Raw genomic sequence first — 18,289 nt, 5'->3', positions numbered from 1 at the left:
AAAAAACAAAATAAAATAAAAAAAAGACAGTAAGAAAGAAGAAAATACCTAATCTAATGTGTAGCAGTTACATATTTACCAAATAATGGACTCAAAAGAAATAGATGTTTGAAGAGTGCTTTATATATTAAAAAATCGCTTTATGTTTAAAAAAAGATCAATGTTTTTGATTGTTTTGAAAGGAAGAAAGACAATGGAATAACATACACTTCAAGTATGTTTTAAAAATTATATGAACATTGTGCTCCCTGCCTGCTTGGATCAGGAAACTTGTGCATTACTTTTTTTTTTTTCTTTCTTTCTTTTTCTTTTTTTTTCTTTTTTTTTTTGAAGATTAGCTTTTTAATGGTTTTATCAGATTTAAAGGGTCCTGCAAGATTGCAAATTAACAAAAGCTGGTTTTATAGAGGATCATGAACTATGCACAAACTGGGTTCAAGACTTGTTTTTTTTCTCAAGTTTTAGTAGTGTATTTAGCTGAATAACCTTTCCTCAGAGTAATTGCATCTCATTGCCATTACACGCCTCCTACATATATATTTTATATATATATACACACACACTCTTAATATAAAATATGTGTGTATGTGCGTGTTTACATACAATTTTCCATGCTGAAGTTTAGCATTGAGTTGTAGAAAAACTCCTGATATTTTAAAATTGGGAATGAAAATTTCTGTTTAAGGGTTGGGGGGTGGGTTTTTGTTTTGGGGCTTTTTTTTTTTTTTTTTGCCTTTCCTTTTGGATTAAAGATGTCTGTAACTCTGAGATTAAAAAAACAACAACAATTGTGGCTTTTAATGTTTATTCTCCTCATAGAATGTGATTGTTAAAGAACATGCACCGAAAGTTGCTTTCAAGAGTACGAAGATTCTTTGAAACTTAATAAATCGCAGTTTTTTCTTGGCTGTTCAAATAACGTGTATTTTTCTTTTATGCAGGGGATAAAAAAAAAAGATATAGTTAAATCTGTTAAGGTATTTCGTGGAAGAAGTTTAACTCTTTCAATATTAATGAGAATTAAGTGTACAGCCAGGCAAATCACTCCTCTAAGTGTAGTCACACACTTTGAATCTGTGCTTGTTGGTGATGGCATTCTCATAAGCTTGTACCATGAACGCTTTGCATATCGCATCCAAAAGAGTGCTGCGTAAAAAGCAGTGATCATTTTTTTTGTTAGAATTATGTTTTTCTCATTTATTCATGTCTTTAGTAGTATAGTAGATGAATTGTTAACACTTTGAATATTGCGAGGCTGAAGGCTCCTCTCTAGCTCTACCATTCAATCACCCTGTAGCCTCCCATTTTCTGGACCTGGATATCTCTAGCTCTAAGTTGTCAGTTCCACTAAATTTTATGAGGTGGGCAAATAGCCCGTAAATAAAATGGGGTAGAAACACCAAAATATTTTCATGTTTGGCCTTTCAGGTTTTGAAATTAAGGAAGATATTTACAGTGGCTAACATTAGGCCTAGGAGGTGAATTGCGGAAGGTTCGTGGAGGGACCCAGACTTGCTCCATCTCCCTCGTCTAAAGACGACCTTACGTTTCCTCCCGCGTCCATCAACCCAGTTCTTTACCTCTTAGTGGCATTGAGGTGATTTGTACTGAAAGCGTGATTTACGGCAGGTCTGGCCCCAGGTCTCCAGTGGTTACGAGTTTGTACAGTAATTAGCATTCCACTAATTCATTTGAGAAGGAAAAAAACTTAACGTGAAGAACTGGATTAGGAAGAAAGCAGTTCACAGCCCTGAACAACTCTACCTGCACTGCGACTGTAGCCCCTCTTTGCTGTCACTAGGACTATCGGCTACTCTGCCATAAACTCTGCATTTAATACGGAAGACCCGTGGGGCGGGGGGGACCCAAGCAACTCTTGAGAGTTTGCAGTGTGCTGACAGATATGATACAGTTAAAAATTGCTGAAGCTAGATTTGGGGGTAACTTTGGTTATCTAAATGGCTAAAATACCCAGTCTGAAGCCTGTTCTGCTCATTTTTTTGACTTGATGCTGCCCTGAAGTTGCAGAGCTGTTGCCAGGGTTGTTTTTTACTGTGAACTGCTTCCCCTCCCGTCTCCCCCCCCCCCGCCCCCTCCTTCAGGTCTTTGTAGTGAAACTCTTAGAAGAGAGTTGCCTTCTCTTTTCTTTTCCTTCCTTGGTTTTTTGTTTGGTTTGTGTTTTGTTTGGGTTTTTTTTCCTTAGCAAGGAGGGCTTTCAGTTTCAGTGTCCCTGGGTTTTGTTTGCCTAGACATCAAAGTCCATTATGGAGTCGGATGTTTTAGCTAACAAGAGCTTTTGTCTTCCATAAGGTTGGCAGAGATGGCCTTCTGTAAATCAGATGCACTCTTAAAATTTAGTATCCACCCTGGTATATTAAAAGAAGTATAGCTTTTGGCCAAAATCAATCTTTTAGTGTTTGCATAGCTCTTTTTATTTTCAGTGTCATACTCTCTTTCTGCTTTAAAGCTATCCAGTATTTCTGAAATTGTAAAGATAGCTCCTGATGATAAGGATTCTCCTTATGGCTCCAGACTCTTTACAAGAAAACATTTTTAACAATTTGTGTTTTTCTGTATATTGCATTTACTGTGTCCTCCATAGCACTTTCACTGCATGGCTCCCCTGTCTATAGGCCAAGAGAATTTCTCTTTCCTAAGTGGTCTGAAACTGTCAAACTTCTTCTTAGTTACTTGTCTAGTTTGTGGGTGGCACTGGCAGAGCAGATCGTTTTGCTATTCTGCTCCAGAAATATATTACTGTTCTTGATAATTCAATATATGATTGTGTATGTGAAGGAGCATTTTAATTAAAAAATGTATATGGATATCTGTATATGTTAAGAATTATTGGAGTTGGAAGAGTCTGGAAATGGAATTGAAAAACCCTTTAGGATTTGGGTTACGGGCAGCTATAGTGTGGAGCATATCTGTGATACCAGATCAAAGATTGCCGTGGTGACCTGTAGGATCATCTCCTAACGTTGTATATGAACTGCTGCTAAATGTCTGTTAGAGTTCACGCATTGTACAAATGACAGGTGTACTAATTGTATCACTGTATTGATGCTGAATGTACAATCTCTGCTCAAGTCCTGCGTAGCCAGTTTCAGGGAAGGGGAGTTCTGAAAAATCGGATATCGAGCTCAAACAAACTCTGTATGTAAACTGTACGGATGCCTGGCGTACCCCGCGTTCCCCACAAAACCCCAAGGTAAACGACAGCTCCGTAAATGTCTGGAAATGTCTGTGATTCACGATGTTATCTTTAGCGGGAATTCGAAGGAGACCATGGGCCCGTCCACGGACCGCACAGGACGATTTTAGCTCCCTGCAGGTCTCTTGGACTGTTTCACCCAGGTCCTTGCGTTGCTTCGAAGGCGGTAACGTACCCGTGAAACCTTAACGTCTACGGGAGCGGCCTAACTTTTGTCCTCTCACATTCCCCCTCGTTCCCAAGGGGTCTCTTCCAGTAATACACGTGTGCTCTTGGAATTTGGGAGAGGCACCTCCAACACTCATCCACATTGTAGCTTTCCTGAGGGAGGACGGACTACTAACGTGCCCATGTTCTAGTGGGGTCTAGGTGTCTTCCTCCAGCGGATACACCCAATCTCTCAGGTTAACTATTGCTTGCTGCAAGTTGCCAGACTCCATCCTCTAACGGCCAATCCAGCCTGTGCAAAGACAGTCAAGTTGACCATTTTAAATCCCTCGCGCTCCCACCGTTTTCTTCTCTCTAATGACAATGTTTCATTAGAAATGAATATGACACTTTGTCCTGTGTGTGCCCCCGGTGTTTGTTTTTTACTGTCGGATGCATTGGAAACGAGTTGCTTGTAAATTTTCTCTGATGAAAACGTGGTCCCAGTGCAGTCATGATTTCAGGGTTATTAAAATGTTATAAAACACAATAAGCTGGAAGATTGCTTTGCTTTCAATAAATATTATTATTAGTAAAGGTGGCTTGCCTTGAACTAGCTGTGAGGCTGCTGACTCCTGATGAGAGGTCTGCCCCATCTGCTAGCTGCCTGTGGTCTGTCCTGAGTTAATTAAATAGTTTATTGTCTTAAATGTTCATTTTGTTCAGGGGAGTGGACTTGATGATATTCAAAACTGTGGCAGATTCCTCTCTAATTTCCCTGTAGTTTTGTCTCCTGGACCCTTTGCCCACTTAATTTATCTTAATTTATTCTAATTTATACTGAAAAAAGGTCTTCAAGCAGACTAAAGACCTGTTTGTGGACAGTGTTGGAAAGGAGCAGACTCTTTCCCTTTTTGCAGTAGGTCTCCTTGTTTTGGCTACAGCATTCATGGTTTACAGTTACGTGTTACTGGCTGTATCCCACAGGAGCAGGAAAAAATCAAATTTTTCATTATCCGATTCCAAGTGGGACCCACTTCTTCTGCCTTTTCTTGGCACTTGTCTTTCTCCTTCCCATCTCTTCTCTCCCTACTGATGACAGGAAAGTTCTGGTAAAGGCAGAGGAGATGATTATTCTGCAGGTAAAGAATTGCAGCTTCTACCAGTGTGAAGTACATAGGTTGCCTACTTAGAAATATAATCCCTGTGCTCAGTGGGAGATTAAGCACAAGCATAAAGTACCTGAAATACGTAAGAGGGGACAGACATCAGTCCCCATAGCTAAGCAGCCCTCACCGCCCTCTTTTCTGGGATGATCAGGCATTCAGAAGGAACGGTTTGTAGGAAGAGTGGTAATTGGCAAATAGCTCTGATTACCTTGAGATGCTTTTATTGCTGAATAGTTTCCAAAAACCTATGAGGATGGGGAGAGCTGCACTTTCCCAACATGTCTAAGTGTGCAGCGACAAAGGTAGGATGCAGCAGGTGAAAAGGCAAGCTGGTGAGGAGAGCGGAGAGCCCAGGGACAGGGCTAGAAGGAAGCGTACAAGGATCTGGTTGATTTGTAGGTGAGTTTCATTTCTGAAATAGCTAGAAATTGCTCAAATTTAAAAAAAAAAAAGGCAACAAATTGGTTTTCCCTGATAGCTCTGGCTCAGTGATGGTTTTCTTTATAGCATCAATATGTAAACATGAGCATGTAGTAAGGTGGTTCTAAAGCTATGTCCAACTTATTGTATTATTCTAATATCCTTTTTTTCTTGCTCATCAGCATGGTTATTACATGGTTTTGTGCTGTCTCCCTGAGCTGCTTTTTAAGCTTTTGCTGCCTGTCAGTGTGTGAATTACGGATCGCGCAATAGCCTGGATGGGAGTGTAGCTGGAAGCAGTTTCAAAATCATTCCCTCAGGGTGCTCCAGCATCTTTGAAAAATACCTTTTCCTGGGGCTTTTCTGAAACACAGCTGCAAGAAGTGAAGTTGAGCACTTGGGACCAGCAAAGCAAACCAGTGACTCCAGCCCAGCACGGGGCCTCGGACACCCCTTGGGGTTGCTTTCAAGCACAGACCATTAGAGACTAAAACTGGGGTTGATGCAGAATAAAGCTTAATACTTTGTCTGCAGCAGAATACTATTTGTTCATCATTTAGTGGAGGTTAAGCACGAAGCACTAAACCTTCATAATATGAAATTTAAGACACAGTGTAAGTAAGTAAGTTTTGCTGTTGTCCCTAGATGGGGGGCAGGAGGGAGAGGGAAGGGAAGAGGAAGTATCCAAAAATAATGGGATCCAGTACGTAGGTGAAAGATCACGTCTTCTGGTATAGACACCTCCAAGTAAAGATAGTGATCTTTATCGCCTTATAGTTCAAACACTGATTTTTTAATCTGTTTTATAGAATCCAGGTATTCTAAGACATTGGAGATTTACCGCTGTGGGCACCATCTCTAGCTGACAAGAAAGGGAAGCTTTTCTGAAGCGAGCCTACAGGGAAATGGCTGAAGAAGTCTCCTTTTCCACTTGGACCTTCACCAAGGCTAGGAGGCCAAATACCACATTTCCCAAATGGAGTAATTCTTAGTGTTCTTGTCAATACAGGGCATTTAAATTGTAGTATTCCACCTGGCCTAACAAGTGATTGATGCATTCTTAAAAATGCTTTGCTGTTTTCATAGTCAGTGGTAGGACCACAGAGGCATCAGTTGTGTGTCCGACTTCGGTCCTATATGGGACCTGAGAGAGAAGAAATACCAAGTCAGAGGATTTTTCCAGTCTTTTATTGTGTATCATGGCAGAGGTCAGAAGTTCATGGTCTGCAAAACAAAGAAATCGCTTATCAGCATCTCAGCTTCTCCCCCTGGTTACAAGGCTGTGACGCAAGGGACATCAGGGCTTCTAGCAGCACAGGCGACGCTGGATTTTGCTGCCCTGTGATTAAGGGCCAGAGCCTTAACGGGGATGAGCAGAGCTGTCATGAAAAGCTGGGAAGACACTGCGTGGAGTGGAGATTCCTGCTTTGTTGGAGACGCTGCTGGCCCTCCCTTAGCCAGAGCAGCCAGCCTCTGCCCGGCTCCTGGAGCACCAGAAGCCAGTCTGCCTTTCCGAGGCTTGGCGGGGAGAGGCACTGCCGTTTCACTGCTTGTGGCACGACTTTGTGTCAGGAGAACAAATCCTACTTTTCCCCTCTTTGCCTGCCTGGACAAGCAGCCCTGTTTTATTAAGGTACGAGCATTCAGGAGCTTACGTTGTCTTTCCTGACGGCTGCCTGGATACTCAGCACTGGAAGAAGCAGGGCACAAACTGGTGTTTACGACTAGTTTAGGCTCCTAAATGGAGGGGTTTGATTTCGAAAAGCCATTGTAACAAGCAAAGTGCTGCACACTTGTCCCCTGTCAGGTGAGCTGTCAATTAAAATGCAAAGTACTGTAAATCCTCTTTGCAAATGCTTCACGTCCTGCAGCATGCAAATCCCTTGCAGTCTGTTCTCTCTGGGAAAGAAATCTGCATCGGACCTGCATGTTCTGCAGGGTGGGTCGGTGGTTATCTGGGTGCAAGCGAGCACTGGGTGCCCCAAAGAGTTCATACGAAGACTAATATTTATGCTGACCAACTGTGTGCTTTCCAAGTGTTGCAGACTAACATTTTTCTCTCATATACACAGTTCCATATACTGAAATTTCTTAGAAAAAGCTAGACGCTCTGCCTAAAACCCAGGCAAGTCCTCTTTTCAGAACCGTTTGTATGAGCAATTCAGTCACTTGGATAGCAATGAAAACAAGCATTAGCTGGTCTTGCCCACATTCCCGTGCGTTTGTTGTGCACCAGGTCAAAATAAAGTGCATTTCTTGGGCAGCCCTGAGGAGCAGAAGCAATGCTCGTCCCGCCTGTCCCCTCCCGTCTCCTAAAAGCTGGGGGGGGGCCGCCTTAAACCGCTTTTCAAACGTTACAGCCTTCCTGGCGGCAGGAAATGGGAGAAAGCCCTTTCCTTTTACAAAATGTCCTCGGCTGTAATTCCCAGTTTCCCCCACGAGATGGTGGCAGGGAATTGCTCTGAGCACGCACCGGGCGGGGGAGCAGCCCCGGCCCCGGCCCCGGCTCCAGGCGCTCGGTGCCGGCGGAGCCGCCGCCCGCCCCGGCCCCTCTGCCCCGGGCACCGAGGCCTCCCGAGGCCTCCCGAGGCCTCCCGTTCTTTCGGGCTGCTGCAATGCCAGCGGCCCATCGGGCAGCACTGCTTGCAAAGGGCTTCTTTGACACGCTCCTGCCGCTCCTCTGCAGCAGTAGCTCGGGGTGGGCCGCAGGAACAGCACCGTGGGTCACGCTCGCCTGCGAGCGGAGGCTCTCCTCCCAGAAGTGGCTTGAATTGATCCATATATTTTGAAAAGTTCCTTGCTTGGAAGCAATTTCAGACTAAGGTTGTGTTGCATGCTGGTGAAAGAGGCTTTCTGCGCTCTTACACCGTAGAGGGTGCAAACCGATAGAGCAAGCAGTGTTGGCGAAGGTCTACGCTGCACGGAAGTGGCTTCTTCGCAAGCATAGAGCAAGTGGTAGGTGAGCAAGGAAAGCAGGCACCATGTCCTATATATGCATTTATTAGACTGAAAACCGTGGGAGGGTGCTGCTCGTAGAGGGTGCAATACTGAGGATGTTCCTGCAGCCCTCCAGAGCCCAGCGCTGGGCCAGCTGAATCCCAGCCCCGCTGCGGGACCGGCTGGGTGAGCCCTAATGGGGCTCCTGTGATGTGAGGGCGGCAGGTTTGCTCTTTCCAGAGCACTTAGCACGTCGGCTTGTTTCCCCGGTGCTGAGCCTCGCTTAGCGAAAGGCCCTAAAGACAAATAACGGCTAATTATATCCTCAACGAGTAAGTGCCGCTTTTCGTTTTAAAATGTTTTGCTTTCTCGTTCGGTGTCCTTGGTTTAAGTGTTTGTGCCACAGCTTTACATCAATCAAGACGTGAGCAAACTGCAGCAGCCAGCACCAATTAGGCACATCACGGTCTCGCAGCTGATGCCCCCGCCGCGGGCCGGCGCGGCTGTCACTGGTGTGCAGCTCTCGCGGGCGGCATCTTGATTCTCCCTGATTGTTTGTGTACACAAATTAAGCGGGAGCATCTCGCGGCGGTTTGATGGGATGTGCTACATGATGTGGAACAGAACAGGAGGGATCACACGGAGCTCTTCTCCCGGGGGGTGACGTGGGCGAGCGCGGGGACAGGGCTGGCGTCTGCTCTGGAGGCGAGTCTGGAGTAAAATGGTCTGACTGGGGGAAGGGGGAGGCAGAGGGAAGGGAAAGAAAAGAGTTGCGATGGAAAGACGTTCAGGAGCTTTCTGATATTTGGGGGATGGAAAGAGCAGCCCTTGGTTCTGCACGTAAATGGGTCAAATTCACCACAATGTTTTTTGTAGAAAAGCGGCACCAGAGGCCTCAGCACCAGCCGGGGCAGCACTGAGAAGTGGTGTGCGTCCTGGCACAGACCTCACTGCTTCTGAGGGGTTGTGAGTTACAGAGCAGCCCTGTGAAGGGAGAGCGGCTTGCCCACGGTCACCCCACAGGGACAGGGACGTCCTTGTCCCGCTGTCATGCCCAGCAGAACATCTCCCTTCCCCGGTACCAGGGCCCCTCTACACATGGGCATAACAGCCCACCTATGAAAAACCAACTCAAACCGCAGCTAATTAATTAAGAGGACCAGTGCAATGAAACCTCTCTAGTCCCAGAGATGGGGTCAGGAGAGCGAGCACTGCTGCTGCCTGGGATGCCATCCTGGGGGGCAGCACTCTTGTGCTGTCGTGCCTGTGCGTGGCTCACTGGGGACCGAGGCTTTTCCCTGGATCCTGTACTCCAGGCTGTTGCAGCAGCCTCCAGCGCACAGCTAACGGAGACGACAGCCCTTCAGCCCCCGGCAGACCCTGATTGCTGGTGGGCCACGGTCACGGGCATCGTCCCCTCTACATGCTGGATCTCCTGCGCGTTGGAGGGCTTCAAGCAGCTGCTCTGGAGGTGAGAGCCCCTTCATTTGCTGTTCCCCTGACCCGCAGAGAAGTGCCCCAGGCTGCAAGTGCCTGGGATTACAGTTAATTCATCTATCCCCACAGCTCTGCTGGGGATAACCGAGAGCTTCAAGGCAGAGCTGAGCCAGGGGGGACCCGGATGGATGTTTGGATGGATCCTGCTCTCCCCAGGCTTTCCCCTGAAGTCCCGGCACAAAGCATCTGCCCCAGCTGCCCTCTCCTCCTGGGAGGGGAAGCAGAAGGAAGGGCAAATTTTGCTGCTCTCATTAGGCGTGTGCCTGCGGGATGTTTGCAGGGACAGCTTTAGCCAACCTCTGTGTGCACGGCTCAGTCTGTCACACGCTCCGTCTGCGCTCGCCTGCCGTCCCCCGGCCTCGGCTGCCCATGCTGCAGATATGCTGTGTTCAGTAGCTGTGGTTGGTGTCTGGGAAAGAAAAGCCATTTCATCTGTTGCCACTTGTTGAAAGAAAATGAGCTGCAAGTGTTTAGTTCTTCACCACATCACATTGTTGAGAGACACACATAGGTACCGAGCCGGCTCTAGCCCTCAGTAGGACTTTACCACCCCTGTGTGACCCAGCTACCCCGGGAGTGCCCTTAGCTGCATGTTTCTGCTAAAACAGAGGCTGAACACAGGTTGCACACACACATCTCAGGCCATGAGACGCAGGACCTGCCTATTTTTAACCTCACTCGGCACATTTGCAGTGGGGTCACTTCTTGCCCTGCTCTGCCGCAGGAGAAGCACTGCTGGAGCCCCAGCACACCGATGCGCACAGGCAGAAACCGGGGTAGGGCTCACACCGCCTCGGAGGACAACGCCACGTCTGGCACAGATCACTCCTCTGGGACAGGCACCAGGGGCTCTTACCACGCTGCTTTATTTGCATTTTGATAGTACAGCTATTCTACAACCTTTCTGCAGCAAAACGTGGTGCCTTGCAGGTTGGCACGGGCTGAGGCTCCTGGCTGCTTCTGCCTTGCCCGGCATCCTTCACAGAGCCATGGGGAGAAGAGATCTAAAAGGCTCTTGTCCTGCCAGAGCATGGCAAATGCTTGCTAACCCCAGCTTCCATACCACGTCCCTGCATGGCCAAAGCTTGCTAACCCCAATGTCCAAGTGAGGCAGCTGTTTGTAACCCCGGCTAAGCGGCCCCGTGCAACAGGATTTCATGTGAGTGTTGCAAAAAAAAAAGCCCCAAACCCGCAATGCCCCAGAGAGGGGTTTTGCAGGTGAGGGGCAGAAGGGCTGGGGAGCGCTGCCCTCCATCCCAACAGCATCCCTGCCCACCGCCCCCAAGCCCCCTTCCCTGTGCGGCCGGGGGGAGCGGGGCTGCGGGCAGCCCAGGGTGGGGAGGAACCCTGCCCGCTGGTAGAGCCAGGAGCCGGCGGGAGGGGGCCATATAATGCAGCCAGGCATTGGGCATGTACATGTGCTGCTGGGGGAGCTCTTCCAATGGCTCCACTCATTGCTGGAGCCCAGTACTGCAGGGCCACGTGGAGGTGGGCCCGTCGAGAGGGTCCTTGCAGCTCCAGCATCTCAGGCTGCACCTCCAGCATCTCGGTCTTTGCATCTTCTGCAGCTCCAGCATCTCAGTTTCTGCATCTTCTGCAGCTCCAGCATCTTGGTCTCTGCATCTGTTGCTCGTCCCAGCTTCCTAATTTTACACTGCAAAGAAGTTTTCTTCTGCTTTTAGCATAATACTGTAAACCAAAAAGCCTGGTGCTCTTAATTCTAGCATAACCCTGCTCTAGAACAAAAAAAAAAAAGCTCTCTGCAAGTTGTGAAACTCCTGCAGGGCTGGCTAATTAGAGAGAGGTCGGGTCATCGAGGCAGGACCCTCTGCAGCAACTGGGAGGTGTCTGACCACGGCCAGGTCACCCCTGGTCAGGGCCGAGTGTGGGCAGCGCTGGCAGGGACGGCCCCGGCCCCATCCGCCACGGCGGGGTGGCCCAGATGATGGGTACAGCCAAGGTGCAGCATCCCCTGTGGCTGCATCCATCATGCCCATCCCGGCTGCGGGCAGGGTGCCGCCACGCTGGGTCAGCTGCCGAAAGTGAACTGTCTTCGTATTTCGTTCCCTCCAGGTAAGAGCCCCGTTTTCCCAGGAAAGGGCTCTGCCCTGAGCTGCTCTCCGTGTCCCCGAGGCGCTGGGCGAGGAGCAGCCGCACGCCTTCGCAGAGCATCGTGGTGGCAGCACGAGGTACGTGGCTGCGAGCCGGAGAGCGGTGAGGGCAACCCGACCCACCTGGCCGGCAGCAGCGGGTCCTGCCAGAGCCTGCCTGCCCTCCCCGCTGCCTGCCCCCTGCCCTCGTCCTGCACCCGGCTCCAGGAGGAGGATTTTGCCTGCCCGGAGGTTGCTGTCATTGCGCCAGTGTCTGTGGGGGACGTGGCAGCAGGGTGGCCCAGTGAGGGATGCCCACGGGGAGGCTGGGCTCTCCCTGCTGGCACCTTCTCCTCCTCTGCCCGGGTCGGGAAGGGGCTGGGATCACTGGGTGCCATCCTGCGTCAGCCTGCCCGTCTGGGCTGGGCAGGGACACACCATACTGTAGAGCTGGGCTTCTGAAAGCTGGGGACCCCAAACTGCCCGGCTTCCTTGGGGCTGGACCAGGGCAGATGACTCTCTAATCCACCAGGCTTTAATATCTTTATTTATTGTGTTTGTGCGGCTGCTGAGCAGGTTAAATGCTCGTTACAGCAAGGATGGACTGTGCGAGGGGAGAGTAAATCAGTGCAGTGCATGCTAAAGCACAGTAAATACTGCCCTTCTGTGCTCTTCTCCCACTCCTTTTATTATCTCCTTTTAATGTGTTTATGGTTTTTATTTCAGTGAATCAGCTGTCTTTTAATGGCTGTTGTTCTTTTCTCTACTTGGACTTGAGAAGAGCTGTTTTATTTTTAGTTACTCATGCTTGGTAAAAACTTTAGTGGTTAATTGTCAGGAAAATCATAACACCAAATGTCCTGACACTGCCGGGGGAGGCTGGAGAGGCTCCTCCAGTGCCAGGATGCTCCAGATAAGGATGGAGCATGGAGGAGGAAAAGCAAACGCAGTGATAAGGGGTCCGGGCGTAAAACACTGATATCAGGCACTGCAGCATTTGAAGTACAGGAGAAAGAAACCCAGACATTTTCCAGCTCCACTTTGCAACAACGTGTTTATTGGGTACGCTTAACAAAAAAAAAAACCAAAACCAAAAAAAAAAAACAGAAAAGAGAAAACCAAAGGGATGCATAGACTGCCCTATCGCATGCTCTACACCAAGGTACAAAATTGAAACTACTTTGGACATTGGATCTGTCGTGGTAACCGTAGCCGCGCCAGGAGGTTGTACGTGCAAGTGCTTGGGGCGAGGTGACACAGGACCCAACCGAGACCCAGGAGAGCGGCACCGGTGGGTGCGATGCAGCTGCACAGATGCCCACGTCTGCCTTCTGATGCATGCAGCCAAAGACCTGTTGTTTGTCTGCCTTTCCTAGTACGCGAGGAGCTGCCTGCCTGCCTGCCTGCCTGCCTGCCTGCCTGCCTGCCTGCAAGCTCACCACAGCACAGATGCAGCGTGCTAGCTGATGGACGGCAGTTTCCCAGGTACGCCTCCTGCCTTTTTGGGAACTTGCTCTCTCCCCGCGCCCTTCCAGCAACCAGCATGCCTTCCAAGTCCCTCCTCCGTGTCATCTCCAACTCTCACCGGTCCTGGCGGGCTGGGTGGGGAAGAGGAGGGAAGGGGTGGGAGGCAGCAGGGTTGGTTTTGGCCGAGGCAGCGCCTCTCCCCACCCAGCCCACCTGAGTTTCCAGCCGGTGCTGCTGCTGCCGGCGCCTTCCTCCCGGCCCTGGGCGGCCGGCTCAGCACACCGAGCAGCTGTTGGTCTTGTTCATGGGAGGCCGCAGCGCCTGCTCCTTGGGCAACGTCTCCCTCCTCTTGCAGAGCGCCGGGCTGAGCCGGCTGGGCAGGTTGGCTTGCTGCAGCAGCTCCCTGAAGACCTCCAGGACATTCTCGTTGTCCTTGGCCGACGTCTCCACGAAGCGGCTGTTCCAGTCCAGCTCCACCAGCGAGAGGGCGTCCTCCGCCGGCACTTGCCGCTCGCCGCCGCTCTCTGCCTTGTTGCCGACCACCACGATGGGAGGGAACTTGTCTTCCTTTACCTCCAGGATCTCCTCCCGCAAGCTCTTGACACTCTCGAAGGACTCGGCATCATCTACGGCGTAGACCAGGGCGAAGGCATCGCTGTTCTGGATCGAGAGCTTCCTCATGGCCGGGAAGGAGTAGCTGCCACTGGTGTCCAGGATTTCCACCTTGACCGTGGCCCCGCTCACCTCGTACTCCTTGCTGTGCAGCTCCTCCACCGTGCGCCGGTGCTTGGGCTCGAAGGTGTCCATCAGGAAGCGGCGGATGAGGGCTGTCTTGCCCACGCCGGCAGCACCCAAGAAGACCAACCGCACGTGGTTCTTCTCCTTCACCACCAGGGACATGGCTGGGCGCAGAGGGGACGGGATGCGCCGCAGCTGGTGCTCAACCCACGGGTGTCCCTGGGTTGCCGCAGCCCCGGCGTCCGTCCGTCTGTCCGTCCTCCCCTGCACCAGCTTGCTGCAACCAGGGAAGTTTGGTGCCACCTCCCTGCAAACTTCTCCCAGCTGTTCTGCCGCGGATGCTACAGTCCCCAAGTCCAGCTCATCTTTTATCCCGGTTCCTCTCTGCCATGTGGCACCAGGCTGTCCAATCTCCGTGGGTTGAGGGTGCTGAAGGAGGGAGGGCAGGGAGGGAGGAGAGCGGGGTGCTCCGGGCCAATCCGCGGAGCTCAGTCCTGGAAAGCCGCTCCAGCCCTGGAGAGCAGCGCGCTACGCTGCACATCATTGCACTTGCATCGCCCGCCGCTGCTGGTAGCGCCGGGGAGCCGGCAGCATCGCAGCCGTCACGCCCTTTTGTCCTCCCTGGAGATTAACGTGTGTTTCTTGGTGTGGGCTTGCTGGCAGCAGGGGAGCTCGGTGGGGGTCCCCCACCCGTTGGGTGGCTCATGGCCGGACATGGCAGGGGCTGGCCGGTGTCACCCGCAGCATTTCTTGCACTTATCTGGGGCTGGGGACTTGTTTGCAGATGGGGTTGCTGCAAATGTACCCAACTCTTCCGTGAGCCTATGAAATATTTGACCCGAGGGGAAAAATAAGATCTCCCTGAAACCCATGCATCATAACCTCCACGTTCAGCTGTCGGTTATTCTGTGATTTTATGAAATATTTAACCTGAGGGGAAAATAAAATCTCTCCGAAAACGATGCATCGCAATCTCCACGAGCAGATGCCGAGCAGTCGTGGGTAGAAACGCTGGCTGTGACCCAGCTTCAGCAAAACTGTGACCCAGAACGGCTGGTTGGTTTATCAGGCGGAGAGGCGGGGTGGGTGTCAGTCCCCGTCTCCGTGTGGATGGGCATCACCTCTGGAAGCGGTTTTGCTCGTAGAGGTGCAGGTTGCCCCGTCTGCGTGTATTTCCTCAGCAGTCACCGTCCCTATTTCATGCTAGAGTTGTTTCAGAAGCTGATTTATGCAAAGTGCAAATACAAACGGAACTTGCTCAAAAGTTAAAATACGTTTTTATCCCAAATTTGTGCATGTGTGGTTTTTTTCTAGCTTTGGACTAGTTTTTGTAGTTTTAATGGGTTTTCTTTCCATAGCAAAGTACCAGTTTCAGCGTTTAGTTCTAGCTGAATTTATTCTGTTGATTTCAAAAGTCCTCTTCACAAGAATTATTCCTGCCTCTTAATTCCCCCGTTATCGTTACATTTTAGCCATGTTAAGAGCTTTCCCTATCTGATCTTATTATCAGGAGACCCAAGAGATTGCATCGGGGTGAGCAGAGTCCTGTCCTCGGCTCAGCCTGCCCTGGGAGAAGGGGAAGGTTGGGTCCCTAACAGGACTGGCAATGGGACTGGTGTCCAAAAATACCCAGTACACCGTGGCACCCTGCAGGGTTTTGCACCATCTGGTGATGCACCTTCACTTGCCAACGTGAAGCTCTTTCTGGAGAGACCTACTGTGCCATGAGGAGAGCCCAAAGGCGATGCCAAGGACTGAGCTGTGGGAGTCAGAAGGAGCTGAGGATGCAGAAGATGTGACGGCACGGCCATAGGACCTCAGCAGGCCAAAAACCAGGAGAAGGAGTGGATGAGCTGAGGGTGCCGGGTTTAGGCACGCGGACGAAGCAGGGATCGCGTTTTGGTGCCTGGCACCAAATTCAGTGGAAATGAAGAACCAAAGATGGCAAGGAAGCAGGGCATGACAAGTAATCTCACCCCAGTTTTGGAAGCTGTTTAAAGCCAAAACCCATTTTTTTAAATTAGAAAAGTATTTGGTTAATGCTTCTTTGTGCTTAGATAGACATAGTGATGGGTTTTCAAGAGAGGAGATGAAAGGGGTTTCCCGCAGTTCCTTCCAGCCGGCTATGACAAAGCTCCGCAGGGCTCAGCCAGCTCTCAGGAGGTGCCAGGGGCCTGGGCGATGCCCTCGCTGCTGCTCACTTTCCCAGTATTTCATTCCAAAGGGCCTCAAAAGATGGATCTGTTCAACCTTGCAACACTCAGTGTCTCTCTTACAGGTGCAGAAATGGTGCCCAAGGTGAAGGAGGAACACGTGGCAGGAGGGAACGGGGACCCTGGGCTCCAAACACCCCATCCTGGCTCTAAACCATCCCCGTTATTCCCCTGCAGGGAAGGAGCTGGGAGCTGATGGACATGCTGGGAAACGCCGAGCAGCAACGCCAGCCATGGAGAGTTTCCCAAATTGTGGCCGGGAAGGTGACCCTGGTGCCATGGGAGCCACCACCGGGTCACGTCACTGCCGCTGTCTGCAGTTTGAAGCATTTCTGCAAAGAGTGGATGTGCCCTGCGTGGTCTGGCCAGGGCGAAAAGCCAGCCCGGGCTGTGTTAGACAAAGCAATGTGTTGCAGATAAGAAGCTCCCCTGCAGTCGCACGCAGCCTGTCTGTACATCCCCAATGATTTTTCACATCAGTTGTCTCCCCTTAGTTTTCACATCTGTGCTGCTATGGTTACCGAGAGCCTGCAAGGTTTTAAATCTCCCTCAGAGCAATGGAGGATTTCAGGGGTAATCTTGTTAAGAGATGAGCAATGAATATTTCCAAAGGCCTTTTGCATGAATATCTCGTTCTGTATTAGCTTATGTCCACTAACAGCAGGGAAAGCAAAGCGCAGGGGGACTGTGTGCAAGGAAGGGAAGAAACCAGAGAAGGATGAATGCAGCAACTTGTTTTCCACTGCAGCCTTTTGTGCCCAGAATGATGTGCCTAAATACTGTATTTTTTCAAGGAGGGCTTGGCCAGCCAGCTTGCATCAGGTATTATAAAAAAAATAATAATTAAAGCCTGTGTTTCCCCCCAGGAAAGACTCATGGGACCTTTATGGGCACTCGGAGATGGGGACACTCATGGATGAGTCCTACAGAAAAGCCCTGCATCCCGCGAGCCGTGCATTCGACCGTAGGGACCTGCCGAGATGGCAAGCGGAGCCGAGATGGCTCTTGGCTTCAGCAGGGCTGTGGGAGCAGCCAGGATCCGGCCCCTATGGATTTAGTAACTCACGTGGAGTGTTGGATCCTGCACCGAGGGCACGTGCTGCACCCGTGGGGACTGGAGCGCGGCGGGGGCGAAGGCTCTGCCAGCGCTGAGCTGGAGCGTGCGCCTGCGGGAGAGGGGACCGTGACGCCCCGAGGAGGGAGGGAGGGAGGGAGGGAGGCAGTGACCTGCCTGCAAGGGAGCCGGGAGGGAGGACAGCCCTGAGCTGCTGGCAGGGAGGAGTGCAGGCAGCGGGAGGAAGGATGAAGGCACGACAGCAGTGATGGGCAGGAGCTGGGATGGGGCGGGAATGAGCTGGGCGGTGGGTTTGGGACAGGAGGAGCCCCACACCCGGCATTCACAGGCAGGTCTGGAGCAAGGGGCACTTGGAGACGTGCGACAAGAGGGTTCTTGGTCATCTTTACCCCAAAGCCAACCCTCTGCAGGGCCAACAGCCACGGAGCGGTGGGATACCCTGGGGGGAGGTAAGGGACGGTCCCCAGGGTCCCAGCCAGTGTCGGGGCTCAGGCAGAGCAGTGAGCTGAGCTTGAAATGCCGGCCAGCCCCTGCCTGAGCGCAGCCCCCGTGGGCTGGGCAGCCTTCAACAGGCAGGAGAGGGCAGTTTGGGACAGAACACCAGAAAATGGTGTGTACGCTGCTGCTTCCCAGCATGTGCTGGCGGGGGAGAGCTGGGGCACAGCAGCAGATGCAGGGACGAGGGCAGAGGAGGGAGCTGGACCCCTGCTCCTGGAAAAAGCCAACAGCGCTTAGTATGGGAGAAACTCTGGGCTCTGCACAAGTAACACGCTCCCCTCGCACTGCTGGTTGCAGCCCGGGACGTGGGACACTGTGGTTCCTCTTCTGTTCCTGAACCAGCCCACGCAGCTGCCCAGGAGGGACGGAGCTCCTGTGCTGGAGGGGCGTGAGCTGAGCTCTCCCAAAAGAAGGTCCTAATGTTCTGCCAAGTTTTGCAGCATCTTTTACAAACATTCATTTTTATTTCACTAGCAAGCCTTATGTTTGGTGCCTTAAAAGTGATTGTGCAAGGGGGAACCCAAAAGAGCACGCGAACCTTTCCCATCAGCCGAGTGCTCCCCAGCTCCGCTGCTGGAGACGGCTCCGCTACCGCGCTGAGATGCGCTTCAGTAAGACAATTTGCAAACTTCAGGAACAGCCCGTGCTGCCTCTGGGTGTGTTTTTGGTGAGCTCCTATCTCAATGCTGAGCTGTCGCAATTCAGAGGGGACGGTGGCTGCCAAGGAAGCCAGGAGCAATGTTCTCGGGCATGGCGCTGGAGCAGCCGGTGCTGGGCATTGCTCCAGTCCCGGACGCGGTGCCCCAGTAACCTGCGCTGCCCAG

General features: G+C 51.2%; 1 protein-coding gene across 1 annotated transcript; it reads right to left on the bottom strand.

Moving 5' to 3' along the window:
- Positions 1–12,509: 12,509 nt before the first annotated feature.
- LOC127024107 (GTP-binding protein Rhes-like) lies at positions 12,510–13,958 on the bottom strand. Its single transcript, XM_050908542.1, has one exon. The coding sequence runs from the start codon at positions 13,839–13,841 to the stop codon at positions 13,215–13,217; it is 627 nt and encodes a 208-aa protein (XP_050764499.1). The 5' UTR covers positions 13,842–13,958; the 3' UTR covers positions 12,510–13,214.
- Positions 13,959–18,289: the final 4,331 nt, after the last annotated feature.

The sequence above is a fragment of the Gymnogyps californianus genome, chromosome 19 (genome assembly GCF_018139145.2).
Source record: "Gymnogyps californianus isolate 813 chromosome 19, ASM1813914v2, whole genome shotgun sequence".
In the NCBI taxonomy this organism is placed as follows: Eukaryota; Metazoa; Chordata; class Aves; order Accipitriformes; family Cathartidae; genus Gymnogyps; species Gymnogyps californianus.
Note: the sequence above shows the minus strand (reverse complement) of the source record. Positions and strands in the feature narration are given on the sequence as shown.